General features: G+C 47.9%; 1 protein-coding gene across 2 annotated transcripts in view; it reads left to right on the top strand.

Annotated features, from left to right (window-relative positions):
• Window positions 1-10,939: 10,939 nt before the first annotated feature.
• The window catches only part of Pacs2 (phosphofurin acidic cluster sorting protein 2), a 58,437-nt gene continuing 50,415 nt past the window's right edge, over window positions 10,940-18,961 (top strand). For both annotated transcript variants that reach the window (XM_059279979.1, XM_059279980.1), the window contains exon 1: window positions 10,940-11,071. In XM_059279979.1, the coding sequence (XP_059135962.1) occupies window positions 10,953-11,071 (119 nt within the window). In that variant the 5' untranslated portion in view covers window positions 10,940-10,952. The remainder of the gene's footprint in view (window positions 11,072-18,961) is intronic.

Genomic DNA, 18,961 nt, shown 5'->3' on the forward strand with positions numbered 1-18,961 from the left:
GCGAGATGGCTCAGCGAGGAAAGGTGCTTGTCAAAGAAGTCTGCCTGAGCTCAATCCCAGGAACTCCCAGGTAAAGGCGGAAGGAAATAACTGACTCCACAAAGTTGTTCTTTGACCTCCACACGTGTGTACCCTCTCCAACATCATACACAACGATAATAAATTTTAAAGTCAAAATAGAAAATGAAAGATGTAAAGGATCTAGAGTGCTGTATATCACTCCAGGGATCCCAACCACCAGAGGGATTCCCAATCAGCTTGTCATTGAATGCTTCAGAAGGTCCAGGACAGCCAGTGCCATGTAGAGAGACCCTGGAGACCATGTCTCAAAAAAAAAAAAAAAAAAAAAGCACATGCCTTTAATCCCAGCACTGGGAAAGCAGAGGCAGGAGGATCTCTGTGAGTTCCAGGCCAGCCTAGTCTACAGATCAAGTTCTAGGACTACACAGAGAAACCCTGTCTCAAAAAACCAAAAAAAAAAAAAAGAAAGAAAGAAAGAAAGGAAAGGAGGAAGGAAGAAAAGAAAGAAAGAAAGAAAGAAAGACCCCAGAAGACCCAAGTGAAGCATCTATCGGAGCACATGATTCCTATACAGTTGGTGTCCTCAGATGATAGCCTTGGGCAGGAATCCCAAGGCTTAGGACCAGGGTCCTCAGACCTCCTCCCAGATGTGTCTCAGCCTCAGCTCTCAGTGACCCCAGTATACATTGCAGTAAGGGCAGGGGCTGGGAGGGAACAGAGCAGAGTCCTTCAGCCCCACAGGAACCAGGGTGAAGCCTACCTTATTCGCAGGGACTCTGGGATGCTTCCCAGCCCTTTTATCTTGTAGTTTATAAGGCTCACCCTATCTAGATCTTGAGAGCAAGGAATGTCTTGCTGCACAGGGAATGAACGTAAAAAGGTGGGCCCATGGTTGGTTCCTACCACTGAGTCTTCTAATTCACTGTTCCCTTTACCTGGCACACACTTTCTCCTGAATGTCATTTTGTAAGAGAAAACATAACTCAGGGCTGGGGTTTGGTGTATTTCAGCAGTAAGTACCCCCAAATGCTTCATTATGGAAAACATACAACAAAGGTGAAAGAGTGCCTCTGTTAACCCCTTGCCTTGCACAGATTCTTCAGGGTAGACCTTACCCCAATGCTTTACCCATTCTCCCCACCCCCACCCCATCCTCATATGCAGTCATTAGCCTTGCTTCCTCATATTCCCAAGTATGGCGTAGCAGTCAAGCCCTTCCCACAAACTAGTCCAACACACACATTTCCTTAAGTTCAATTTTTTTTTCTTCAATAAAGTTTGTACAGTGTGTATTTGTTTGCTAGGGACACCTCAACAAAGTGCCACAGACTTGGTGGCTTAAATTTTTCTACTCTTGTCATCTAGAGGCTGGAAGTCAGGATGTGAGCAAGATTGTTGCCTCTGCCTTCTGCCTCAAAGGGTCTCCCACTCTCTGTGTGTCTGTCTGTGTCCTCTTCGCCAGTTCTTTTGTTTTGTCTTTTGGTTGTTTTTCAAAACAGGGTTTCTCTGTGTAGCCCTGGCTATCCTGGAACTCCCTTTGTAGACCAGGCTGGCCTTGAACTCCCAGAGATCCACTTGCCTTAGCCTCCTGAGTGCTGGGATTAAAGGTGTGCACCACCACCACTGCCGGGCTTCAGTTCTTTTAAGGACACAGCCATAGTGAATTAGGGCCTATTCTAATGACTTGATGCTATCATAAATACCTCTTGAAAGGCCACATCTCCAAACATGAATGGATGGGGGCAAGTCATAGTGGAATGCTCAGCTCTTCCAGGACCATCCAGTGAGCTCTGACAAAGACAATGTGACAAGGTAATGTGCTTGGTGCTTCATGCTTCAATATTCTGTGGGCATCAGTGCACCAAGGGAACATCCTTTTTCAAACATCCAGCCTATTGCAGGATTTAAATCGGACACAAGCACTAGGTTACTGTGAGTGGAGTGATCATTCCCCCTGGGTGAGGGCACCTGAGCCCTTCCCTGAGGCTTTCAGTGAGGGAGGGAGGCTGCCCCTCATGTACCTCCAGTTCATGCCCTGCTACTGCAGTGACCTGTCTGAGTGAGCTGCATTGATCACACTACCTGGGAGAGATTACACATGCTGTGATTCAGGGATCCTGGCAACAACGTAATTACAGTGAGTTTTTCTAAATCCCAAATTCACAGACAAATTTGCCTGCTTTGTTTGCATTTGTTCCACCTCTCCTTCACCTGACCTGACCTGATCTGTGGTTTTTACTGCTCTCTCTTCCGTCTCCCCAATTCACTATGTCCCTGCCAAGTCTCTCTTCCTGGTGGCTCTTGCCGACCTGGCACACTCCATGGCAAATGGGGCTAACATTTCCTGCAGTCTTTGCCTGTGGCTGGCCGGCTCTTCCACAACTCCCTGACTCCCTTATAAAAACAGCCTGGATGCTCTTTTACTCCAGAGTTTCTCCCACATTTCTGCTTGCTCCAGGATACAACCTGGCATTGAAAGTCTACTCCATCTGTCCTGTGGTAATCTGAAAGTCCCCATTTCCTGTTAAATCCCAGTGCTCAATGTAACAGTGTTAAGTAAAAATACTGGCTCAGAACTGTAATCCCAGCAATTGAGAGGGTGGGGCTGGAGGATCATGGGTTTAAGGTCAGCCTCAGCTACGTACAGAGTTTCAAGCCTAGGGTACTTATGACCTTGTTAAAAAAAAAAAATTGTTTCAGATTGCCAGGATCATTTTTTTGTTAACCATAAAACTTTAGAAAAATGAAATCAGGGTTGGGGATTTAGCTCAGTGGTAGAGTGCTTGCCTAGCAAGCACAAGGCCCTGGGTTTGGTCCTCAGCTCCGAATAAAAAAAGAAAAAGAAAAAGAAAATCACCCTACAGAAAAGAAGCTTCTGATGATGGGATTTTGAATATCTATTGTTGTCAGTGGCATTATGTCTTTTGTGATGTCATTGGCTGTTCTCTGTATAGTAAGTAGTAGGCCCTTGTTATTTTCCCATATTCTACCTATGTACTCGATCATAGTATCATTATGTCTATTGCAAGAAACACAGTGGGGCATTAAAATTTAAACTCTATTAACTCTCTATGATTTTCCTCCGCTCTGATTCATAAGCCTAGGTTAACTGTGGTCAGTAAGTTAACAGGCATGGTGTCTCACACCTTTAATCCCAGCACTCGGGAGGCAAAGGCAGGCAGATCTCTGAGTTTGAGGCTAGGCTGGTCTACAGAGTGAGTTCCAGGAAAGCCAGAGCTACACAGAGAAACCCTGTCTCAAAAAAACCAAAAGACAAAATGACATATAAAATGATTGCCTGGTGGGCCATTTGTCCATTACTCGAGGTCATGCTGCTCATCGGCTTTAATTCCTGATTTTTCACACTCTCACATACCATGACTGTTCCTGTAGAACAACACTGAGAACTCCCCTTTGCTGGACACCTCATGCCCAGGACGGGTAAATATGTCATGGCTGGTCTGTCATTTCCCTGTTATCAGACATTCCTTCCCATAAGCTCTCCCTTTGAAATACTACACACACCCCTGCAATGCAACAGAACACATGCCCAGGCAAACTCCCAAGACCGCTGCCAACCAGAAGAGGGCAGCCCTAGACTCCATTCTCAGGTGCAGGGTGAGGGAGCCCACACTCCTGAGCAGAGTACCCAGGAGGGGGTGCCCGCCTCTGAGTGAATTAAGCAGGCAATCAAAATGTGCATCTCCTCTATAAAGAAAGCAAAAGCCTGTTTTATTCTTTGTGAATATTTTAACATTTGTATTTTGCATTGGCCTATGGACTTGTATGGTTTCCCAGGGCTGTAAAGATATTACCTACTTCTTCCCTTTTTTTTCTTTTTTCTTTAAAATCCTGCCGTGATCGGACACCAGACAGCCTGGGAATTGAACCTAGGTCCTCTGGAACATCAGTCACTGCTCTTAACCACTGAGCCATCTCTCTCCTCTAGGATATTACCTACTAAATAAATATATATTCCTATAAAGATGGTCCTTAGCTTGTAAAGGGGTAAGTGCTGGGGTTTCCCTTTGCTTATTTATTTTTCCAGAACTCATGAAGCTCTAACCAAAGGGCACCTGGTGCCCTGGATCAGCCGGTCAGCCGGTCAGCCACAGGTCTATTTTGACTTATCTGACACAAAACAAATTTTTTTTTTTTTCTGGGACAGGGTCTCATGATGTAACTCTGGTTGGCTTGGAGCTTTCTATATAGACCAAGCTGGCCTCAAAAATCATAGGGATCCCACTGCCTCTGCCTCTGGAGTGATGGAATTAAAGATGTGCACCACCAAAAACCTACAACTGGCTTGACACAACATTTTTATTTTCCTTCTCAATTAATATACTTTACTGTTGTAAAGAACACGAAAGACAGATAAGCAGGAAGGAAAGCAAAGGAATCAGCTGAATTCCCAGCACACAGAGGTAATCTCATGGTGCTGGGCACAGTTTATATTTTCTTATTTCAGTTTGAATTCCTGTGCATTAGTATTTTTGAAAAAATGTATTTGACATGCATAATCATGTATTGATAATGTCATGTACACACATGACAATTTTTGCTTTTTTTTTTTGCCAAGTACGATTAAACTTTCTATTTTCAATGGTTTTTGTTGTCTGTTTTTGAGACAGGGTCTCACCATACAACAACCATGGGCTGCTCAGTCAGTGGGTTTGTTCAATGTCTATTTTCAGACCTTGAGGTTTTAGTTACCGACATCCTATCAGACACATTGGAATATGCCCTTTTCTTCTCACTGTACCAGCAGTGACAGCACTATTACTGCTAACCTCTCTATGAGCAATTATGGCTGGGTTTCGCACCTCTCATCTCGGCTCATGATGAAGGGAAGTGGGTATGTTATGGTTAGCTTTACTGTCAAGTTCCACAAATTAGGGATCCTCACCTGAAGAACTGTTCCTTTCATTTCACTGTGGGCCTCCCTCTGATACCTAGGGCAGACTGCATTTGCCTCTCTCTGTCTTCATGTGTGGTGTTCAGAAACTGTTATCTATTGTTCACCAACAAATTACCTCAAAACAGGGCAACACGCTGGGCAGTGGTGGTGAATGCTTTTAATCCTCGTACTCAGGAGGCAGAGGCTGGCGGATCCCTGTGAGTTCAAGGCCAGCCTGTTCTACAGAGTGAGTTCCAGGACAGCCAGGGCTACACAGAGAAACACAGTCTTGAAAAACCAAAACCAAAACAACAACAACAAAGAAGAAGAAGAAGAAGAAGAAGAAGAAGAAGAAGAAGAAGAAGAAGGAGAAAGAAAGAAAGAAAGAAAGAAAGAAAGAAAGAAAGAAAGAAAGAAAGAAAGGAAAAAAATAAGGCAACACATCATAAATTCAGGAGTTCCTAAAAGACCCACATATAAGCACTAGAACCATCATGCTCATGATGACCTTGGGTCTGGCAGAGAGCTCAGAGATAAAGCTGGTAAGCAGAACTAGCAGAATGCAAAACCTGGGTTTTCAAAAAATAAAGAAAAGAAACGAAGGAAGGAAAGAAGGAAGGAACAAGCAGCTATAAACTGGGAGGGAGAAGCTGTCGGTCCCATATTGTGAAATAACTGTCTCTGCTGGCTTTTGCTTTTTCTTCTTTTATTTTGTCATTATTTTTGTTTTGTTTTGTTGTTGTTGTTTTGAGACAGGGTTTCTCTGTTTAGTCCTGGCTGTCCTGGAACTTGCTCTGTAGACCAGGCTGGCCTCAATTTGCCTGCCTTTGCCTCCCCAGTGCTGGGATTAAAGACGTGCACCACCCCTATGGGGCACTGCTGGCCTTTTCATTTTGTGCTGTCTCACCTGGGCCCTTCAGCCATCCAAAGGTGACCAGGCTGGGAACTTATGTGCTCCTAGACTGCAGCTACTTTGGGCTAATGTTGTAGCTTAAGAGCTGCTAGGGCAAAGGGAGATCTGATCTAAATCTTCAGGGACACTAGATCTTCCAGAGCCTGGCTGGTCCTGCCCTTCCCTGTGGCAATTCCACCTAGTCCTCAGACCTCACTCAAAACTCATCCATGAGGCCGGGCGGTGGTGGTGCACGCCTTTAATCCCAGCACTCGGGAGGCAGAGCCAGGCGGATCTCTGTGAGTTCGAGGCCAGCCTGGGCTACCAAGTGAGTTCCAGGAAAGGCGCAAAGCTACACAGAGAAACCCTGTCTCGAAAAACCAAAAAAAAAAAAAAAAAAAAAAAAAAAACCCCCCCAAAAAAAAAAAAAAAAAAAAACTCATCCATGACCTCCCATTCTCCTGCTTCTGACACAGTATCTGAGAACATACCCTTTTTAATGTCAGGACTGTCCTAGCTCCTGAAGGATGTCCACTCCTCCATGGCAAGCAGTCCATTCTTGCATCTCTATGACTTGACACCGGCTTCGTAATAACTTAGTTGAATGAGTCAATGAGAGTCTATCTGAACCTTCCAACTCTGAGGCCCGGTGAGGTCTTGGAGATGCCTCCAATGGCAGCTCCCTGTCGTAGTTCTGACTGCAGTCAGCATTAGTGGTTTATGTCCTGCTCCCTGCAGCCACCTAGCAGGGCATCAACATGGAAGACCCCACAGACCATATTGATGCATAAAGCTCAGGCTCTTGCCTAACTAGGTGAGACATAAAATAAATCAGGAAATGGAGATACAGCAGGTGCCTGTGAACTTCAAACCTCTTGGTGGTTTCCCAAGGACAATCCTCCAACTACAAGCAGCTCTTGTTCCAACCAACACCATCATTTGGTAGGAGAATAGGGACTAAAAAGCTACATCAAGATTAACGGATGGAGGAGCTGGAGTGATGGCTCAGGGGTTAAGTAAGAGTGCTGCCTGCTCTTCCAGAGGTTCTGAGTTCAATTCCCAGCCACCACAAGGTGGTGGTTCACAACCATCTATAATGAGATCTGGTGCCCTCTTCTGGCATGCAGGCATATGTGCATGCAGAACACTGTATGTTACAACAATATATGTGATAAATAAATCTTAAAAAAAAAAATTAACAGATGGGCTAGGCAGGGCAGCACAGGCCTTTAATCCCAGCATTGAAGAGGCAGAGGCAGGCAGATCTCTGTGAGTTCAAGGCCAAGCCTGCTCTACATAGAGTTCAGAACAGCCAGGGCTACATAGAGAAACCCTGTCTCAAAAACAAACAAACAACAACAACAAAAACATGAAAGGAGCCACAGGGGAAGACTGGAAACCTTTCCTTACCTGGCATCATCTAAAGAATAAAGTATGTTGGAGACAAATTCATGAAATACAACCAGTAGCAGAAGTGGGTGCTTATAAAAGGCCATCCAGTGAGTGGCCAGATTTTTGCTCATTAGTTTATTTCCATTCTTGGAAGTTCTTCTTTTTAAGATTAATTTTATTTTGTGTGGGTGTGCAGATGCAAATAGATGGTGTTGGTTCTCCATGGAGCTGGACATGGATGTTGGGAACTGAACTCCTGTCCTCTGCAAGAGCAGCAAGTGCTCTTCCATTCTCCATTGTTCCTTTCTTAGTTAGCTATTTCTATTCCATGTCTAACTAAGAAGGCATGCTTTTTTTCTCACCTCTTTCTGGCAGCTGTCAGGATTTTTAACCTAACCTATACGATGTCTTCTTTTAAATGCTAATAAAATTGTTTTGAGTTTAATTCTTTTATTTTTTAAAGATTTATTTATTTTTATGTGCATTGGTATTTTGCCTGTGTGCATGCCTGTATGAGGGTGTCAGATCCCCTGGAACTGGAGTTACAGACAGTTGTGAGCTCCCATGTGGGTGCTGGGAATTGAATCCCGGTCCTCTGGAAGAGTGGCCAGTGCTCTTAACTGCTGAGCCATCTCTCCAGCCTTTTCATTCTTTTGTTAGTGAGACTAGGTACACTACAAGAGCATCTCAGTTTCCTCGATAATATCTATGGTCCTGTTCCACTTCCATGGACCACATCTGCAACATTGTTCAGCTCAAAATGACCAGTGTCTGGTGCTCTGCCATGAGCCTTCCCGCCCACAGCCTCTCCTTACACACCCCCTTGGCTTCTGAAGGCTACAGAGGTTCCCAGACAGAACATTCCTTTCCCCTAAGGAGGCCTGTGTGACCCACACTCCACGTGACCAGGGTGGCCTCTGTGTGTGAAGTTTCTGTCCCTGCCTCCTTGATAGTAACTTGGTCGAGTCTGCAGCCCTGTCCCTGACACAACAAGGCTGACAGGACTTGTCCATGCAGGGATGCAGAATATGAACTAAGTTGTCACAGAAACACAAGCTCCTCTGGCAGCTCACCTGGTGGACTAGAGCCCAGAGTTAAGAGTGTAAAGAAGGCTGGACCAGAAGGCAGCAGAAGGCTCAGAGCCCACCAGCGCTCACTCACTAAATACACGGACATGAGCCTGGTGCACCCCCGGCACGGACAGAGGCCTGGAGTCCCTGTGGTTCCTGTGCCTTGGACACACTCCAAGGTCCCCGGTCTCTGAGGGAACTTCTTTAGCATGCCTTGCCTTCAATTTCCTCATGTGGTATCACATTCTCATGCCAGGTTTACATCATTTTAACCCAAGCTAAACAGACCAGTAGTTTCCAAGGAATCCATGGTCCAGAGCATGGTCCAGCTAGGAGGGTGTGATCCCCAATGTACAGGTTGAGGGAAACCCAGTCACAATCTGTGGGCCTGTAGGAAGCTGGCTAAACCTCTACCTCCTGCCACTACTCATGGTCCTTTTAGGAACCCAAGAATTTAATTCACTACCAACAAACAAAGTTTGTGAGCAGGCAACATGTCTGGCCTTCACAGTGGGTTATGTGTGCTGATTTGGGACTGTAGGGCTCTGAAGGACCCTCTCTCAGTTGTCCACAGGAGTTCATCCTGAACTAAGTTTTCATTTTAAAGGAAAAATGCTCCAAATGTGGAAGGGTGGGAGTAATATCATACCTAGTTTGCAGGAAGAGGCATCTTCCAGCTTTCAAGGAACTTGTCTTGGGACCTACAGTTTACAAAAGGAGGATGGACACATTTTTACTTTGGAATACAGAGGCCAAAACTGCAAACAACAGGTTTGGTGAAACAGATTCAAACTGCCATCTACTCACTCGGAAAACACATTGGTCATCGCTAACACATTCCCATGACCTTAACAGACAGCCACCACCAGCACCACCACACACACACCTGATGCTTCCCCCTAGAAAGTGCAGAACCGCATGTATCTCACTTTCCTCCCCTTTAAAATGAGAATGGGCAGATGTATTCGTTGAGAAGCAACAATGGTGTCTAGTACAAGATGGCACAGCTCAACTGAGGCCACTGGTGCCAAGCCCCAGTGTGCACAGCGTGGTCACCCTCATTTCCTCCCTTGACCCTGGCTGCAATGCCTGCCTGGTGCACACAGACACAACTCATCAGGCAGTCCATTCTTCTGCCTGCAAATGCACTCTTGGTCTGTGCCCAGCACTGTATGCCAATTGCTGAGGTCAGTGGATGCTTGTCCTTTGCTTCCAATCAAAGGCAGCCTGTCCACCAAGGCTGCTGAAGCTCAGTGAACACGGCCTCCGGTTTCCTAGGTACAAGCCTCACTACTGGCCCCAATAGGGCTGCAGTGTCAGACAATATTCATCTCAGCTGGCCACAGACTGACAGATCCTCTGGACTTTGTTTTACTACCCCAATGAGTGGGGAACATGAGGAAAACACAGGTCCCCTTGTTCTCTTCAAAGTGGGACTCTGGCTTTAAGCAGTTGCAGCTGTTTGCAGCTCCCATCCTGGAGGAGTTACAGCAGGAGGCTGCCTCTGGCAGAGGAGCACCAAATGTTGCCGGCAGGGGGTGGGGTGTCACAGCAGAGGAAGGACCACCCCCCACAGGGCCTTCCAGGGAAGAAAAGCAGAAAGCAGGGCTGCTGGGGGTAAACCTGAAGGGCAAGAAGGGACAGCCAGGTCAAATTGGCTTGGGTTAGAATTGTTTCAATAAAATTACTTGTAGATAATAGGACATGGGACCCAGAGGGAGAAAGGCAATTGTGTAAAGCGGTGGATACAAAGAAACAAGACATGCCAGAAAAGCTTTTTCCTAAATTTGTTGACTTTGACCAAAGACAGCCAAAAGGAGAGAGGAGGGACGGAGCCTCTCCCTGAGCCCCAGAACCTAGCCGGCCTTGCCAAGGCCATGCCTGGAGTCCCCTGCCTGTTAGACCCTGGGAGCAGTCTGATCGTCCCCCACACCCCATCTCTTATCGGCCCGAGTTACCAGTTCACTGTGAACAGACGGAAGGCACCCTGTACCAAATATTTGTTATGATGTTTGAGAAAAACTTGTAAGTAAATAAATAAATACAGCATTGCTGAATGTAGGAGGCTGGGATGGGAGGAGGTTGCTGCATGGGGCAGCTAGGGAGGACAGATGGTGGCTGAAACTCCTCAAGGGAGAAGAGTGGGTGGGGCCTACAGAGTACGAGAGGAGCCCGGAGGCCTTGGGGTCCGCTGCGGGAACACACAGGATGGCAAGGGACAGGAGGCACCGGGGTACATGAGCATGTGCTCAGGCCCACGGCCCGCGGCAGGGAGCGTGAGGGCTCGCTGACCTGGCCACTCGGGTAGCCATCGCATCGCTTGCCTGGGTCCCTGCCTGGGTCCCTGCCTGGGAGGGCTGAGCCTGTGCGCAGGCGCGCGCGCTCGCTCGCTCCCGCGGCGGGGCGCCGGAGACGCCCTGAGGCGCGCGCCTCACTTCCGGTAGGCAGTGATTGGGTGTGCCGCGCGAGCCCTGCCCTGCCGGCCAATAGGCAGCGCGGAGCGGCAGGGGGCGGGGCGCGGGCACAGCCCGGACACCGCCCGCGGGCCTGCCCGACTCCCGCCCGGCCGCCGGCGCCATGTGACCGCGCCGCCGCCCTCCGCGCGCCCGGCCCGCCCGCCCGCCGCGCTCCCGCGGCCCGGCGCAGCCCCAGGCCGCCGAGGGACGGCGGGGCCGGCGCCATGGCCGAGCGGGGCCGCCTCGGCCTGCCCGGCGCGCCCGGAGCGCTCAACACCCCGGTGCCCATGAACCTGTTCGCCACCTGGGAGGTGGACGGCTCCAGCCCCAGCTGCGTGCCCAGGTACGCCCCCGCGCTGCGCTTTGTCCGCGCGCACCTGCCCGCGGGCCGGGACCCCTCGCCCCGGAGCGCGCGCGGGCGAGAGCCAGGCGAGGGCCGGGGCGGGGCGGTGGGCCTCTGGCTCGCGGGGCCAGGGCTCTGCCCGCACCTTGACACCTGCGTCCCGGGCGGGGCTGCGCGCAGCGGACCTCAGGCACCTCGGGCGGTCGAGCTCTCGGCTAGTGCCACCGCTCTCCTCCCGCGTGCAGCGGCACTGTCACACCCCAGCGGCCTGGGCCTGAGGCTCGCAGGACACGCCACTGTTGCCTCTCCTGTGCCCTGCGGGTCGGGTCTGCTCTCTCTTCACCTGTCGGCCTTGTGCCGAGAGCTGTGGAGAGAGCACCGGAGTCCGCTCTACTCTTTGCTTGGAGCTGTTAGTTTTACGGTTGCAGAAGCCTGGCCTTCCTCCCCTGGGTAGGCGCCCTCCCACTCCCTCGCTCCATGGAAAGGGCTAGACAAGATTTACCCACCGGGCGGACTCTGTGAACACCTATCTTTATGTGGACCTACAGCTTCCCATTCTTCTGCCCAGCTTGAAACTTTTGGGATTTCTTGACTTGGATCCTACTCAGGAGCCTCAGTTTGTGAAGGAAAAGAGGAACTCTAGACACTAGCCTGAAGGCGCCGCAGGCTTCCCCTCTGGGGAGACAGGGAAAGTAGGTTTATCACCAAAGAGCTTTCCAGGTACAGCACCTGGACTGTGTGCCCCGGGGCGGGGGCGGGAGGTGAGCTTGAGTAGAGAGATGCTAGGGAGCGAGAGGTTCTTCACTGCAGGTTGGCCTGTGGCTCCCACTCTGCTTTTTCAGCAGGCCTCTGAGTGTGGTGTTGGGGTACAGAGGGCACTGGACAGTGGCTTTTCCCTTTTGGGTCTGGGCTGTACCTTTGGGAAAGGAAGGATGGATACTGAACACAATTCCTAGACCTGTGTGGCATCTGGAGGACCAAGACCTGAGGGTCAGCATTTGTCTCACTGGGAGCATCTCCCAAGTCACCAAAACTGGAGAAGGGGAATGTTGGACCCTCCCACTCTATTTCTGTCTCTTTAAATCATTGCCCTGAGCATCCCACTTCACACTGGCCCTTGTATTCTTTTAGCAGCCCCTGAGTCCCTTAAATGAGAGCCAAGGGGGTCTCTCTCTCTCTCTCTCTCTCATTCCCTCCTCTTCCCCTGTTCTTTCTTCCTTTTTTTGACACTGAATCTCATTATGTTGCTGAGGCTGCTCTTGAATCCTAGGCTCTTGTGACCCACCCCCAACACCTGAGCTTATTTTATAGTTAGAACTACAGTTACAGGTGTATGCCCCACACTCACCTAAGACAAAGGTCATTTCATTTTTCCTCTAAAGGTGGACTTTTGTTGTTATTGTTATTTTTCAAGACAGGGTTTCTCTGTGTAGTCCTGGCTGTCCTAGAACTCCCTTTTGTAGACCAGGCAGGCCTTGAACTCACAGAGGATCCCCCTGCCTCTGCCTCTCAAGCGCTAGGATTAAAGGCATGCACCAGCAGCACCTGGCCAGGTGGACTGTTTTTTTGCGACAGGGTTTTGCTTTGAGTCATGGATGGCCTTGAATTTGTTTTATAGCCCAGGGTAGCCTTGAACTCTCCATCCTCCTGCCTCTGTCTCCTGCCGTACCGGGATTATAGGCATGCTCCATCATGCCTGCTCTGGTCTCTGTTCTTGCAGCACCTAGAATGCTCTCTTTCTGTAGAAGAAAGCAGAGTCAGGGAAGGATGGGGCATCTGGGATGAGGAGCCACAGATGCTGGGGTGCTCTGGGATTTGTACCGGACAGAGGTGAGAGACTTTCTCTGGAGTGATGAGGGCCTTGGTCATGTGGACCAAGTGTGTGAAAGCATGTAGTCTCAGTACAGTGCTGCCTGTTCTCAGTCCTGTGTCCTTCTCTGCTCCGCTGATGTATGTACCTCCTGTGCACATATCCTCACACCACCTGCGTGCACTGCTGCTCTTCTGGGCACTGTCTGCAAACAGGATCATGATGGTGTTCTCTGAGTTCTTTCCACTGTTCGCCCTGGCTTTGGTCAAGTCTTTAGTTTTGTGAGCTGCATCTGTGCTGGTGGCCTTTGATGCGTCACTGCTGCATGGTATTCCCTTGGAATGATGACACCCGGGCGTCTGTTAAGGGATGTTGTCAGGTTCTTGCCCAATTACAAATCTGCCATTGCCACTGCAGAGGAGGTTCTCTTAGTTCTCTCCTGTGTGCATGCCTGTCCCTATGGCAGGCAGGACTGCCTTGAACGTGTTTTGCCAAGTAGGAGGATTTAGAGGTGTGGGTGTGTGTTCACTCAGTGTTACTATTCAGTTGCTTCCTAAAGCAGTTGCGCCAGCTCCGGCCCCCAGCACCAGGGTGAGAATCCTCACTGCCTTGCATTCTTGCCAAGCTGGTGGGTGTGAAACAGTGTTGTGGTTTTAGTTTGAATTTCTCTGATTATGAATCTAGACCATTTGTACTTCCTTGTTAGTGAAATTCCTATTCATGTCTTTAGCCAGTTTTTCTTTCTCGTTTTTCCGCTACTTGAGTCTCAGCAGTTTCTACAGGGGATAGTAATCTTTTCCCACCTAAAACTGTCGAAATGCCCCTTTCCAATTGCATGTGTCCTTCAGAGTTGGCCTGGAGTGTGTGGATGGGGGGCTGGGGGTGGAATCTACCCGCCTCACTTTGGCATTGGGTGAGTTTCGGTTCTCCTTCCTTCCCTGGGAGGTGGTGAGACAGCTCTCTGTCCTCGGGGAAGCTGGGTGCTAGGCATCCTGGGACTGGAGGGAGGGAAGATCCAACTCCTGATACTCAGTGCTCTCCAAGCCGTGTTACCAAGTTCACCTTGCCTCAACAGCCTGGTACACCATGCTGCTGGGGACAGTGTCCTGCCCTGCCATCCTGATGGGATTCCAGAGTCCTTACCCATTCCCAGGCATGTTCTCCTCCACTGTTCAGCAGGGTCTTTACCACTTTGGATCTTTGTACTTCCCACTTGAATTCTTTTCTTGTTGACATTTATTAACTCACTTCCAAGCTTTGTGCACCTGTTTCTTTTTCTTACCTCTGCTGACTTCTAGCCCATGTGTTGGCTCACTTCAGGAAAGGTCACTTGGTGTCTGGACAGCAGCTTCTGTACAGGGTGCACACCGTTGTAGATGTGTGTTTGTGGAAGGCACAGACATCTCTATCATTCCAGCAAGGAGCCCCCATCCTTCTTTGTCTTCCCTGATGCTACCAGCTCTGCATTCCCAGGCAGTACCATCTCCCCAGAGGGCCCCGTGGATAGAGTGAGGCTGTCTTTGATGCATCCATGCTTTTTTGTCAGCCGACTTTCCTTTTTGTTGTTACATAATACTCCCTTGTAAGCATGAACCCCCATTTTAGACATTGGATTCTTTGCAGTTTGGGGCTGTCATTTGGTGATTATTGTCATAGGGCTTCAGTTTAAGAAAACTTCAGTTTAAGGTGCCGGGGAGGGGCACAATCTTCCACTTTCCCAATGGTCCTGGACAGCGTGGTAAATTTTCCTTAGACTCTGCTTGGAGATGGACAGTGTCAAGGGTTTCTCCGTGTGCTGTCACATGTCTGAAGTGGAGGTTGTCTCCTGGTTTTTCCTGGGAAGGATTTGTTTTCCTCATCGAGTTGAGGAGTCCTTCATACAGTGAAAGTGGATGCTTTTTGCCAGTGTTTCTGCTCTGGGGTTTGCCACTCTTCTTCATGGGTGTGCTTTGTGATTTTACTTGAGACTGGTCTCACATGCTGCCCAGACTGGCCTCCAAACTATGGAGCTCAAGTGAGCCTCCTGAGTTGCCGAGACCACAGATGTGTCTGTGTGCCCAGCTCTAGTATTTTTAGATGAGCAGTAGTTTTGATTTTGGTAAAGCCCACTGTTTTAGTTGCTTCTGTATCCTGTCTTAGAAATCTCAAGGTTATGAATGTGCTCTATGCCTGGCCTTATCACCAACTGGGTTAATTGTGACAACAGAAAGGCTTTGAAATGCCCATGCAATCTCCTGAACTGCATGTGGTTCTCAGAGAACGACCCCAAGCTTCTTCTCAGGCATGTGCCTTGCATTGGCTGAGGTCTGTGATTGCATCCTGAGGAATGTGTGGGTTCTGCTGACAAGTCATGTGTGTCTGCGTCAGACTCATTCCTTAATGTTCATATTGTGGACACACAGTGAAACTCATCTTTTGTTGCTCCAGTTTAAAGTGAGGGCATAATCTTCTACTCTCCCAATGGTCCTGGACAGTGTGGTAACTTTTCCTTAGACTCTCCTTGGGGATGTGTAGTGTCAAGGGTTTTCCTATGTGCTGTTCAGATATGTAGAAACTTAGTGTTCTAGCACTGAGCTATATGTCTGGCACCCAACTTACATGGCTTAGTCTGGGTCCTAAACTGCCATTTTAACTTTTTTTTTTTTGTTTTTTGGAGATAGAGTTTCTCTGTGTATCCCTGGCTGTCCTGGAATTGCTCTGTAGACCAGGCTGGCCTCAAACTCAGAGATCCACCTGCTGCTGCCTCCTGAGTGCTGGGATTAAAGGTGTGCGCCGCCGCCCGCCGCCGCCGCCGCCGCCGCCGCCGCCGCCGCCGCCGCCACCACCACCACCACCACCACCACCACCACCACCACCAGGCTTCAAGGTCTTTCTGTGTAGCTCAGACTGGTTTCCAACTTGCACTCCTCTTGTCTCAGCCTCCTACGTGTTGGGATTATGAAAATGAGCCCCAATTCCCACTGTGACCTTCCTGAGAGTGATGTCTGTTGGCGTTTATGAAGAGACAGTTGGGAAAGTTAAGAGGCTCATTCTATGATGGGCGGATATGACTCTTCAGAACATTATCATTTGTTGGGAAGTTTGAGATGGTGAGAGGTGAGATGGTTCATAGGTAAAGGTGCCACTCCTGGTGACCTGAGTTCCATCCCCAGGAGACACACTGTATAAGGAGGAAACCCACTCCACAAGTTGCCCTCTTACCTCCACATGTGCACTGTGGCACACCCCCCCCCCCCCATAAATACATTTGTCTTTGGTGGGTGTTAAATATACTTACTTGAATACTTTACCTTTCCACCCTACTATCTATTTGCCTTCTTCTCATCTTCTTCCTCTTCTTCCTCCTCCTCCTCCTTCCTTTTTCCTTCCTTCTTCCTTCTTTTTTTTTTTTTTTAAAGATTTATTTATTTATTATGTATACAGTGTTCTGCTTGCATGTATGCCTGCAGGCCAGAAGAAGGCACCAGATCTCATGGATGGTTGTGAGCCACCATGTGGTTGCTGGGAATTGAACTCAGGACCTCTAGAAGAGCAGTCAGTACTCTTAACCTCTGAGCCATCTCTCCAGCCCCCCTTCTTCCTTCTCCTTTGCCTTCTCCTTCTCCTACTTCTTCTTCTTTTTGTAATGGGCTTTGGATTTTGAAATCTGGGCCTCACTTGCACTGGCAGGTACTCTTCTACTGAGCTGTCTCCAGTGCAGCTGGTTGTTTGTTTTTTGTTTTTTGTTGTTGTTGTTGTTTTTCAAGACAGGATTTCTCTGTATAGTCCAGGCTGTCGTGGAATTCATTCTGTAGACCAGGGCTGGCCTTGAATTCAAAGATACGCCTGCCTCTGCCTCCTGAGTGCTGGGATTAAAGGCATTTGATAACACCACCCAGCCTGCGCTGCTGATCTTTACCCTTTCCCTTCTAGTGTGGTAAATTGTATGTATTGTTTTATTTTTTTATTAAAATCTTTATTTATTTATTTAGTTAGTTAGTTTTAGGATTAAATTCATCACTATTCTTGGGATAAAGTCCCAACATGGTCATACTGTGGTACCTTTTGTGTGTTGGTCTTTAGACTGGACCATGGCTCTACAGTACTTTGAGGTAACTCACAATAAAGTAACTAAACTTTGCAGTCTCCTGGTAGAAATATACATTGCTTTTATTTTTGAGACAAAGTCTTATGATGTAGCCCAGACTAGCCTGGAACTTGGGGTATTCCTGCAGTAGTTCCACAGTGTGAGGGTTACAAGTGTGCAGCACTATACCTGTTTTTTTCTGTAGAAAGTTTAACTTCTACAGAAGTTAAGTTTATATAGCACCCCTCTTAGTTTTGCAAAGTTGTATTTTTCTGAGACCTTTTGTACTTCATCCAGATTTTCAGACGTATTGACATGAAGTTTGTAATGGTCTCTTGTTTTCTGCCTATATGTGGGATCTGTAGTGATGCTTCCTTTCAGTCTTTCAATTCTTTTTTTGAGACAGGGTTTCACCATGTAACCCTGGCTGTCCTGGAACTCACTCTGTAGACTAGGTTGGCCTCTAACTCAGAGATCTGCCTGCCTCTACCTCCTTGGTGCTGGGATTAAAGGTGTGCACCACCACACCTGACTCCTTTTAATTCTCAGTATTATTTTATTTATTTATTTATTTATTTATTTATTTATTTATTTATTTATTGGTTTTTTTGAGACAGGGTTTCTCTGTAGCTTTGGAGCCTGTCCTGGACTAGCTCTGTAGACCAGGCTGGCCTCGAACTCACAGAGATCCGCCTGCCTCTGCCTCCCGAGTGCTGGGATTACAGGCATTCTCAGTATTATTTGTACATGTGGTGTGCACTCCTGATCGCTCTCACACAAGGGTCTGCTGCTTTTGAAAGTGATCATTGGTTTTATGTTTCCTACCACTTGTAGTCATTGGGCTTACTTTGTTTTTTTTCTGATCCTGTCTCCCACTTCTTTTTCCTCCTCCTGTTGGGGACAGAACCCAGGGACTGTGCAAGCTAGGCAAGCACTCTGCTACTGAGCTACACCCTAGCCCCTTGTTTCTAATTTCTTAAATACATAGTTAATTGCTTTTCCTCTTTCTTTTCATATCAGCAGTTGTAGGTATACATTTTCTTTAAAATGTATACATTCACAAGCTTTTATGTACATCACTTAGATTAAAGTATTTACAGTGTTTTTGTTATTCCTGGTTTAAGTTTATACAATAGTCTTAAGTGTCTTAATATTCAAACATCTGTTTTCATTTTTATTTTTTTGACACTAGGCCCTTAAAATGCTTTTGGAATTTGCTTTATGGCTCAGGATGTCCTCAGCTTTCATGCATGGTCTCTCTATGCCGAAGGTGAATGTGTACCTGGAAGCTGATAGGACATTGCTTGCTGTGTGTCCATTGGGGCAAGCTTGGTTTGTTACAGTCCTCAAGTCTGTTTGCTTTTGGTCTACTTCAGAAGCGAATTAAAATCTAATCTGGGGAAATATTTTTCTATTTCTCTTGTTCTGTCAATCTTTGTCCTATACATTTTTGGAGTGTGTTTCCATATAAATGTATGTTTAGAATTATGACATCTCTTTATCCATCATGTGTGTGTTTGACTGCACTGTGGCGCATGTGTGGAGATCAGAGGACAGCTTGCTGGACTCAGTTTTCTCCTTCCATCCTGTGGAACCTAGGGAGTGAACTTGGGTCATCACTTTGAGGCAAGCACCTCTACCCACTGATGCATCTCAATAGCTCTACTTTAAAAACAAATGGAAACAAAAACCAAACTTTCTTCTTTTCTTTTTTTGAGACAGGGCTGCATGTTTCTAAAACTCAGTATGTAGCTGTGGACGAGCCTCCTACCTTCACATCCCTGGTGCTGGGATTCCAAGCATGTGCCCCCACACCTGGTTTCTGTGTTGCTAGTGACCATACTCAGGGTTTTATGCATGCTACGCACGTATTCCGCCACCTCAGCTGCACCCCCAGCCAATAACCACCCCCTTTTCTTTAAACTGTCACATAGCCTTATGTATGGGGTGTAACTGGCTATTCACTGTGTGTTTAGATTTAGTACTCACCCAATCTGACCCGATACTCCTTTTT

Source organism: Peromyscus eremicus, chromosome 14, assembly GCF_949786415.1.
Source record: "Peromyscus eremicus chromosome 14, PerEre_H2_v1, whole genome shotgun sequence".
Classification (NCBI taxonomy): domain Eukaryota; kingdom Metazoa; phylum Chordata; class Mammalia; order Rodentia; family Cricetidae; genus Peromyscus; species Peromyscus eremicus.